The following is a 10,768-nucleotide window of genomic DNA, read 5'->3' as shown; positions in this document are numbered from 1 at the left end:
CCACGCACACTCATGTTTGTGCTTGTGCCTGCTGAATGCATTCTAAAGGTTTTTGCCTTGTCCTTTTGGCAAATGAATTCCCTTGCTCAGGCAATAAATAGGCATTCTCATGCCAAAGAAAAGTATAAAGCTACAGAACCTCCTATAACGAGGTCAATTTTGATCGAGAAATTCACCAAATTTTATGGCTTTCGAAATGCAACTCTGTATGTGAGTGTGCCTGTTTGTCGCGAACGTGACACTGTAGGAAAGAAACATTTTACCACTTCACGCGTAACATTTCTTTTTTTTTTTTTTTTGAGAAGGTAAACACCTTACGTGTAACATAACAAATGCAGATAACAGTAACAAGAACTATGAAGAGTTACCATTGATAACTATGTAAGTCTAGTACATCAACACGTTTATGAAGCATATGGGCATTACTATACAGGGAGGGTCAATTGGTCAGACTAGATCTGCTTCTTGTCAAACACTATTCCTTTCCTTTCTACTCCAAATCACTGTACGATGCTTCCTCTTCTGGCAATTCAAACTCATCAACCTCTTGAAAATGCTTTCGCCAGTAGTTAACAAAATCTTCTGGCAAGGAATCTTCAAGGACAGGTTTCTGCTCTGTGCACCTCCTCTGCAGAAACATTTTAGTTATTAGCCATCAAAATGGTAGGCTATGATATAAGCGAAAGAATGCACAGCCCACGCTCCACAAAGCAGTTATCAGCAATATTAATAGTAATTTATTACTAGTATTAAACACCAACCCCTCAGTTTTAGGTAACTCGCTGAGCCATTATTTTGTTCATCTTGCGCTAATATTGTTTTGACATGGTTGGTGAAGAAAATCAAGTCAGGGGGTCAGCGATGTAAGCTTAGGCTTGCTATGGAACCATTTTAGAAAGAAATGTTTCAGAACGTTAACAAACCTCCATGTCATGAATGTCTCTCATATCTAATCTACATATTTTCCTATACATGAAACAAATATATTACAAGATAATTGTGCAAAGATACGGATGAAACAAACTTTAGCATATTATTTCCCATAGCTCTGAAACTAAACCTAGAAATAGAAAATAAAAGAGGCCAGCACCCATTACTACTGGTTGTCCATGAGATCTCAACAGCAATGAGAAGGATGTATAAAAGAAGCCAGTTACAGATACTTAGGGATGGCAATGGGGCGGTGCGGGTGCGGCGCGGGCGGGTTTAGGCATATGGGGGGCGGTGCGGGTTTATACATATGCGGGTGCGGGTTAAACTAAAAGAAAGATAATTTTTTCTGGGTGCGGGTGTGAGTTCAAATACTCATTTTTCACATAGCTAAAAAGGAATAAAAAGTATTTAATTTTAACAAATCCAATCTCGTACACTATAAATTAATGTTCTTCCATTATGACAAAAACAATCAGGTCACTTGACAAATAAGTATAATACAAATCTCTACAATAACTATATGAAAACAGAGACTAAATTAAAAACGTTAACAATAACAGAAAATGAGAAAATTACTTTCTACTTCTGATTGAAATAAATTAAGATAGTTAAATATTTATTCTGACTATGTGTGTGTATATAAGTTAAATAAAAAGGTGTAGTAAATAAACAACTCATAGGCAAGTTGAGCTAGAGTATCGTTTCGAAGTTCTGTAGAATTCAGTGCTTTAGACCAAACTTTATATATATAATAAGAAATTTATTAAAAATAGTAAATTATTAATTAAAAACTTAATAACTTATAAAGGTTATACTTTTGAATTCTTAAACTTCAAAATCCTACTTTCGTTACGGGTACAACTTAGAGGTTGTAAGAGAGATGGTAGTGAGAAGGTAATGAAGACACACTACACACACGTGACGGTCAGTCTCTTCAACGCTGATCCCACGTTAATTTATCGCAAAACTAAAATAAGACAAATTGAAAAGAAAAAAAAAAAGTTGTGGGGCGGGGCGGGACAGGTGAACACGGGTGTGGTGCGGGGCAGGTGGATGCGGGTTGAAAGAGCTATGCGGGGCGGGGCCACTGTTTTGGAGAGCGCGAAGCGCAAAAAAGCGACAAGGGCTCGCTTCGCTTCAAACGCGAAGCGCACGCTTTATTAAAGTGAAGCGCAATTCTTAAAAAACATAATATAAAATTATAAATAATCAAAAACTTCAATTTAAATACTCAAAAGTAGGTACTAGGTACCACCAAATCATCCACAAGCCATCCACAAACCATAGGACAAGCAAAATCAAAGCTACTAAATTACTAGAATCAACATTTCAATATCCCTATTAAAATATAAGAAAAAACATAATCAATAAACAGAAAATACATATAATATATATGATAATTAATTATACAAATTGAAATATACATTTAAAAAATCACATAAACTGAAAATATAACATATATAATAATTAATTTTAATTACTGAAATATACACTAAAAAATCAAATAAACTGAAAAATATAAAATATATAAATTATAGATAATGAAAGAAAGAAGTAAAAAAGAGAAGACAAAACTCAGAAGAAGAAAGAAGAAGGACGAAAGAAGACAGACAGAACTCCAGCCCAGCGAGTCAGTGACGAAAAAAATGAGAAGAAGAAAGAAAGAAAGAAAGAAGAAAAAAAATGAGAAGAAGAAAGGAGAAGAAAATTCACCTGGACTGGTCGACTGGAGTTGTGGACTGGTGCTGGTCTGCTGCGATGAAGAAGAGAAAAGAAAGCAGAAACTTTCTGTCCGAAAACCCTAATTTTTCGATGAAGAAGAGAGAAAATCGCAGCAATTGTGTTCTGTTATGTCGCGCAGCATTAGGGGTTTGTTTTGTATAAAATTAAAAACAGACCCAATTTTTTTTTAAAAAAAAAAATAGGCCCAGATGCGATTTTTCTTCAAAAGCGATCGCTTCGTCACTTCGCTCGCCTCGTCGCTTTTTTCTCTGAAGCGTGCGCTTCAGCTGTTCGCGTCGCCTTAGGCACAGAAAAGCGATACTCTGTCGCTTCGCGTTGCTTCGCTCTTTAAGCGACGAAGCGTGCGCTTTTTCAAACACTGGGCGGGGCGGGTTGAAATGTTGCGGGTTAAGAGAGAACCCGCCCCGCACCGCACCGCTTGCCATCCCTGCGATACTTCTCATTAGAGATCAATACAAAAAGAGATTGTTAACAAACCTTCTTACGCTTTCCACTAGGATCCGTCCATGAACCTGAGGGTTTAATATTACCAGCTCCATTGAATTCAGTCCTATATAGAAGAAACAAGAATCAAGAGAGCATCAGCATTGAGCATTCTCCTATGTCACTTTCACATTTATAATGTCTTTATTCCATTCAAAACATAAATGCCTCAATTTTAGATGTGCCGCAGGAAAGAAATGGGGATAGGGGAAGGTGTTGCTAATGTGCATGCTGCAGAGCTATCTTGCGTATTAAGCATGTGCGGAGCCTTTAAAGTGAACACAATTGCAACTAAGACACCCAATTCATTAAAGATTATGCTACTTCAGGTAGATAAAGAAATAAATAGTAGCTTGAGTGCACTGCCAAGACAGAAACATTTTCAGCCAGACTAAAACTGGGAAAGGATACAAATTCATGAGGAAGTGCCACTGAGAATTTCTCAGGGTCAAAACTAGAGGTAAAACTGCATGTACGTGTCAGGAGCATGAAAGTTCAATCAACCAACAATCTATATTTGGTACAGGATATAAGCAAATGATATCACCACAACAAGCTTCAAATCTCACGTGAGTCACCTCAGAAAAAAGGAAGAAAAAACAGCTGATATAAGAAAAAGGGGGAAAGAAAACTGCTTCCTCAAGATTACATGCATGTAGAGGCAGACATAAATAGAAAAAGTGTGTGTGTATGTGTGTGTGTGTGTGTGTGTGTGTGTGTGTGTGTGAGAGAGAGAGAGAGAGAGAGAGAGAGAGAGAGAGAGACCTATTGGTTCTTGTCTTTGGAAAAGTAGGGCAACTAAAAACTGATGTGTCTTCCATCCCTTTTCCCCTTGTTTTCTTTAAAGATGTGAAACTCCGAGTCAAAACACCAACTTTTTCTTCTGCTGCTTTTTCATCTGTAGGAAAGTGCTGATGAGAAATTGCCTTAGCTTTGGCCTTTACCCTCTGAGGAGATGAAGACACAAAAGGCTCATGAATAACCATTCCCTTCTTTTTCTTATTTTCTGAAACTGGAGTAGATAGAACAGCAATTCCTTTCCCCTTATCTTTCTTGGTCTCAGGAGACAAGCTACTGAAAGGCTCAGCAATTGCCTTCCCTTTATCCTTTGTGATTGTAGGAGGCAGGGAAAGGAAAGGCTCATCAATCTCTTTCCTTTTGTCTTTTTTGTTTTCATGAAGACTGGAAGTGAAGTTCGGAGCAGCAGCTTCCAAATTAGACTTCTCCGTAGTCTGCCTTCGATTATAAACTACAGCTTCATTATCCCTGCCTGCTTGAGTTACAAACAAGAGCGAACTTAGACAGGTTAACCCCAGGCGTTAAAACAAATACAGACATTGGAAATTGAGCAAAAGCAAGCATAGTAACACAATTCCTGCATTTAGCATTTCAATATTGGGAAGCCAAACTTGATTAGAGCAAATGAAGAATCAACCAAATCAATGGTAGGTATTACGTAGATGGCTTCTGCTCACATGGCAGGAACGTTTTTACAATTTTCAACATAAAACTCAATTTGCTACGGGTAGGCACCTGTAGATCATGTTTCACAACATATTAAGCTACCTTTATACATCATACTCAGACTATTTGCAGGCTTGCGATTAATCTAACACAATCCTTCTCCTTCATCTAGACTTGGAACTGACTATAAGAATCTCACATACGCAGAGTTCAAACTTATCATCATTACTTTATCAATAATAATGATTTCTTTGAACTCAAGACTTTAAGAGGTACTCAATAGTGAAATTATTAAGAAAAAATTACTTATATCCCATATTTCACAAGTTCGGATGGACATAAAGACAACTATTGCTACTAAGATTTTAAACAAAGTAGGTTAATAATTTGGTTCGTAACTTTTGGAGTTCCAAATCCCAGAGGAGGATCAAGAATTCGTACTTCGTGGGTTCGAGTATGGAAGTCCACCACAACTCATTTGATTTATAGGGTTTGTAATCTATATTCTTATACTCCCTTTCCCAATTTTATGTGGCGGTATTTGATTCGGCACAGAGTTTAAGAAGAAAGAAAGACTTTTAAAACTTGTGGTCTAATACAAGCCATAAATATTTATGCGACTATAAATTATCTCATTAAGGGTAAAGTGGGAATTTTAAAATTAAAATAATTCTAAATGAGGAAGTATGATATTCTTTTTGGGACAGACTAAAAAGGAAAGTATGACACACAAATTTTTTTTTCGATAAAGTAAGCGTAATTTTATATATGGCATCCAGAAGATGCAAGGTGTACAAAAGAGAGTACTTAAAAAAACAATCAGCTATGAACAAAAAGGAGCTAAGCAAGAGTTAAAAGCTGACAAAATCAAAAAACTTCATATGACAGTCATTAGGAACTAAATTATGCCAACTATACAACCATAGAAGACATCTAGCCTTAAGCACCATAGGAGGAGTTGATATCCCGTCAAAACACCAGCGATTCCTTTCTGACCACACACACCAAAAGATGCAGGCAGGAACCATCCTGCCAGATTTTAAATCCTGATTGACTTACCAACTTTACAAAGAGACCAGCATTCACAGGCTTCTTTGATGTTGTGGCATAACCCAACTGATGCCAAAAATAGCAAGGAACGTCTACCAGATATCTGCAACAACTAAGCAGTGAAGTAGAAGATGGCTGTTAGTTTCTAATTGCTGAAGACACATGAAGCATCTGTTGACAGTCAAAATGCTTCTTCTGCTTAAATTATCTTGAGAGCCTCGTGTTAGGCTATCCAGCTAAAACATTTGACCTTTGTAGGGAGTTTTGTTTTCCAAATATATTTCTATGGTCATCTGTCAATAATCTCATTAAAGAGCACAAATGAGAGTATCATGCTTTTACCAAATAATGAACATTCTTCCACTTCAAGCTATCAACAGATTCGTGCACAAGTGAATAGCCCCCCAATTTTTCCAGAATGTTGAAGTAGTTTGGTAGCTCCCGATCTTGGAAGTTTCTCTTGAACTGAATGTGCCAACAATTATCTTGCCAATTATGAGAAATGGTTGAGTTATGGTCACTAGCAATATGGAAAAGGCTTGGAAACTCATTCATTAGGATGGTCCCCTCTATCCACATATCCTTCCAAAATCTGATGTTGGCGACATTTCCCACTTTGAAAGACGTGCTACTAGAGAATTCACCACAGAGTTTTCGGATATGCTTCCATGGGCCAACTCCATGCAGGCTTCTTGAGAGCAAAGTGCACCAGTGATTTTGAGAGCCATGTTTTGCCATTACAACCTCCTTCCATAAAAAGCTTCCCGGTTGGCTATATCTCCACAGCCACTTCATAAGCATGCACTTGTTATGGATGGTTAGGTCCCTGATTCCCAATCCCCCAAATTGCTTAGGCATGGTAATCTTTGACCATTTAACAAGATGAAATTTGTGCTCGTTGCTGCCTCCTTCCCACAAAAAGGTTCTCCTGATTCTATCTAATTGCTTGGCCACCTTACTTGGAATTGGGACAAGGGACATTAGATAAGTAGGGATGCTATCCAATACACAATTAATGAGTGTCGGTCTTCTCCCCATACAGAGATATTGCCTTTTCCAAGAAGCAAGTTTATTTTCAAATTTCTCTACTGCTCCATTCCAAACCTCTGAAGATTTGTATTTAGCACCAAGTGGGAGGCCAAGGTAGGTGGTAGGTAGAGAAGTTGTACCACAACACACAATCTCAGCCAACTTCTCTAGATTAGGAACATTATTAACAGGATATACATTGTTCTTTGACATATTGATGTGAAGGCCTGAGAGAGCTTCAAATAACTTCAAATAATAGGAGAGTGAGATTGAGATACAGGACTTGGGATCTCTCTGCCCCACAGAAAATCAAGGTATCATCAGCATATAGCAGATGGGAAACTGAGAGAGAAAGACCAGAATTAAGACCAACATGGAAACCACTGAACCACTGGAGTTGTTTGGCTTTGTCTAACACCTTACTAGGACCCTCCATCGCCAGAATAAAGAGAAAAGGTGAGAGAGGATCACCCCGTCTTAGCCCCATTTGTGGAGAGAAAAAAACCCACTGGTCCTCAGTTGACAAGAACTCAGAGTATGACACACAAATTGGGACAGAGGGAGTACTATTTAGTGGATATTTAACACATTTACAGGGTCTAAACCAAATCTACTAGGTTCGGAGTTCGGATGAATGCATAAATAATGCAGTAGACCCCCCCCCCCCCTTCTAAATCTACATTGTAGTCTTCTACAGAACAGCAGAATTAGTTATCCATCAATGTACTTCTGAGTTGCAGTAACCCTGAAAGGAAGGAGCTAAAATCCTACAGATATCAATTTCTTTTTCATAATCAAGTTCTTCACACTTAACAAAAGATTTAACACTACTATAATCCTCCAACGAAAACGACGAGTAAAGAAAATAGATAGCAAGGTTGGAAGTATCAGGAGCTGCTTATAAGCAATATATTTATTCCGTACATGATAATTAACTGCGGCTTAATGTGGAAACGGTTAAGCGAGTAAAATAAACCTAAATGTCAAAATCCAAACAATAAATTCAAATAAACTGGAATATGCAAGTACACACACACACAGAGAGAGAGAGATAGAGAGTGGGGGAGAGAGATCATACCAGGAGTGGTTAATAAATAGTCAGGCACACGAGCAACACGACGAACAGTAGAAATATCGACGGGGTTAGGGTTTTGAGCAGAGTTGAAATTGGAAGATGCGACGCTGGTTACAGAGTTAACCTCCGCGGAATTGTTACTAGGCGAGTTGTTGTTGGGTTTTGAGGTATTGGAATCAGATTTGGAAACAGAAATTGGAGGTTTTCGGAAAACATTTTGAGGTTTCGAAGAAGAAGCGGCGGAGGAGGAGGAGACAAGCTTGCGGAGAGTGGAAGTGGGTATGAGATTGAAATTGGAGATGTCGGATAATGGTTGCCTCTTCTTGTTGTTCATAGATTTAGAGCTGCTATTTCTTTGAGTAGCCATGGATTCCCATATTTCAACTTCTCATTTCGTCAATTTTATTCTGTTGTTAACCGAAAAGAGAGTTGATTGTTGAAGAAGCTTAATAATCAGTTGGGTGGCGGGAAAACGTGTGGGAGATTTTTGAAAAATATAGGTGGATTATAGAGTTCACGACAAGATTGTTGAGTTTGGTAGAGAGGTCTTTTGGACTCTCGATGGTTCCGTTCGGAATCCTCGATTCAACCCTAGCCCGCCTTTAGTTGTTCAACCTTTTGGCCTTTTTAGAAAAAGTACTTATTCTACTTTCGTTTTCTACCTATACTATATATTTCTATTTCTACAAGTGAAGCAGCTGAGACACACATCACTTCGTGCACATGCCAGTTTAGACTTTGTTGCCCCTGTTTTTCCATATTATTATGTTCATTGCCATTAGAGAAGTTACTCCCTTTATTTCAGTTGATGTGAACCTATTTCCTTTTTGGTCTGTTCCAAAAAAAATGATCCCTTTCTAAATTTGGTAACAATTTAACTTAAACTTACAACTCTATCCTTAGTGAGAAGCTTTTATAGCCACACAAATACTCTGAGCTCCTTTTTCACTTATTTAGGACCACAAATCCAAAAGTCTTCATTTATTCTTAAAATTCGTGCCCAGTCAAACAGGTTCACATAAATTGGAACGAAGTGAGTAGTAAATAAAGGCAACTTCCGACGCACTTTAAAAGGCCACTTATATAGGTGGAATAGCTCTAACAGTTATAGGTTTAGCCTCTTCTACTGACTCATTGTATTAACATAAGAGCACGTGGACTTTTGCCTTTGACAGCTGGGAGGTAACTTTGAGGCTAATCTATCTAAATTTATACAACCTCTGGATACTGTCCACTTGAAAAGATTTATTTTCCCCTGCTCTTCTTGTGCTTATCTTGGTACCTTGGTGGTTTACTCTAGTAAAAGTTCATCTTTCTCACAATTTTGTGCAGCAAGGGTGTTTACCTCGAAAATACGAGTAACAATTAAACTTGTTTGTGGTTTTAATGATACATGATTTAATTCAATACTAATTAATAACTAAGTAATCAAACGTATAAACTAAAGAAGAAAGTTGAATCAAACCAGTGCTTAAGCAAGTTTTGACCTCGAGCTAGATGGCCTCGAGGTTGGTCAGCAAGAACAGTAAAGTAAAGAAAATAAAGTTAAGAGACAATTCTGATGAATAATGAACAAGAAAGTAAGAAAGTATATTCTTTTGTCAATGATTGATGATGGTTACAAATGCTTGGGGCCACTTTATATAGTAGGGGAACCCTAAATAAGGTCCATTTCTATTTACAGTAAGGAATCCTATTGGGACAGCTGTCTAACCGCCTAGTACGAATTCGTACTAACTCGTACAAATCTATTCCGGAATTTACGCCATGATCTTGGTGACGTGGCGGGAATCTTGCTCTTTTGTAACAAACCCATAACGGTATCATCTCGGGGTTGGTCATACTCGGCATCGGTGCCCATCGCGTACTTCGATCCTCGAGCCTTATACTCTGCCATAGGGCTCGAGCTTTGTCTATCGGTCCCGAACTTGACCCATCCTGAACTCGAGCTTGAAGCAACTCTTCGAGACCGTAAAATCGGGCATACCTGATTTCGACCGTATACAGATAGTCCCCGCGTTTCTTAGAATAAAATGATAAGAAACGACTTGAGCTTCGATTTCTCCGGAGTCCTTGACGATGACGTCATTCCCGTGACGTAGGCGCTCGAGGTGACTGAAATGTTCTGACGGTTCGCTTTCCCGAAACATTAAATGCTTGACCAGTGGTGGTCGGCCATTAACACCGTCGAATCGTCGCCGCTTGTCTATAAATACAAGGTTCAATTTTGAAAAAACTTTACTTCAATCTCCATTCCACCTCTAAATTCCTTTTTATAACTCCCTCTCTTCATCTCTTCTCTCTTATTACTCGTTACTCCCGTTCTTTTAGTGCCAGAAAATATAAAACTCCGCCTATCTCCACTTTCTTTAGTTTGAATCGGCGGCGAAAACTTCTAAATCCATTCCTCAAAAAGAGAAAGCTTCCTCCTCCTCTTGGCCGGTGATAAAGCGCCGGCCCTTCACGAGATCATTCCCGGCCCTTGGGTTATAAAGAAAGACTTCAGAGTTGAAAATCCCCCAGCTATTCCTGGTCGATACAAGCATGCATCGAGGTATGTTTGCTTGATAACGGAGAAACATATCAAGGCCATGAAGAAAGAGTGTGGTTGGGGGGACGAGGCCGCGGTACAGATCCCCGACCCCGAGGAGAGCATTACCACTCATGTGGAGGGGTTCCTAAGTGTTTACACTTACCCCTTCACACTGGATCCCCTCGATCTAGTCGTGATCGACTTCTGCAAAAGATACCAAGTCACCATCTGCCAGATCCATCCCTCTTTCTGACGTATAGTTAATATGCCTCGGTACTTCTCCGACAAGGCCGAGGGGCTAGAGTTCACCCTAAACCATCTCATCAGACTGTATTGGCCTCAGATTTTCCATGGGCTGATCAAGCTCCAACGCCGATCGAGCAAGGCCTTCTTCGCTAGTAAAGATGATGATAAGGACCGGGGCTGGATGAGCTGGTTCGTGCGAGTGAGGACCTCGG

The 10,768-nt window shown here is 39.0% G+C and overlaps 1 protein-coding gene across 1 annotated transcript; it reads right to left on the bottom strand.

Annotated features, from left to right (window-relative positions):
• Positions 1 to 339: 339 nt before the first annotated feature.
• Positions 340 to 8,418, bottom strand: LOC109207691. Its single transcript, XM_019370661.1, has 4 exons — positions 7,781 to 8,418; positions 3,925 to 4,429; positions 3,154 to 3,226; positions 340 to 628 (listed from the first exon to the last, which is right to left on the bottom strand). Exons 1-4 carry the CDS (start codon positions 8,142 to 8,144, stop codon positions 491 to 493), a joined length of 1,080 nt encoding a protein of 359 aa, XP_019226206.1. The 5' UTR covers positions 8,145 to 8,418; the 3' UTR covers positions 340 to 490.
• Between the last annotated feature and the right edge of the window lie 2,350 nt (positions 8,419 to 10,768).

The sequence above is a fragment of the Nicotiana attenuata genome, unplaced genomic scaffold (assembly GCF_001879085.1).
Source record: "Nicotiana attenuata strain UT unplaced genomic scaffold, NIATTr2, whole genome shotgun sequence".
NCBI lineage: Eukaryota > Viridiplantae > Streptophyta > Magnoliopsida > Solanales > Solanaceae > Nicotiana > Nicotiana attenuata.
The sequence above is the reverse complement of the archived record's forward strand: the minus strand, read 5'-3'. Positions and strand labels throughout refer to the sequence as shown.

Excerpts from the sequence above, each read along its gene's own strand:
- LOC109207691 (XM_019370661.1), bottom strand. The coding sequence starts at position 8,144 with ATGGCTACTCAAAGAAATAGCAGCTCTAAATCTATGAACAACAAGAAG. Across the intron at positions 4,430-7,780 it reads CTATTTATTAACCACTCCTG|GCAGGGATAATGAAGCTGTA; the intron begins GTATGATCTCTC and ends TAACTCAAGCAG. Across the intron at positions 3,227-3,924 it reads CCAAAGACAAGAACCAATAG|GACTGAATTCAATGGAGCTG; the intron begins GTCTCTCTCTCT and ends TCTTCTATATAG.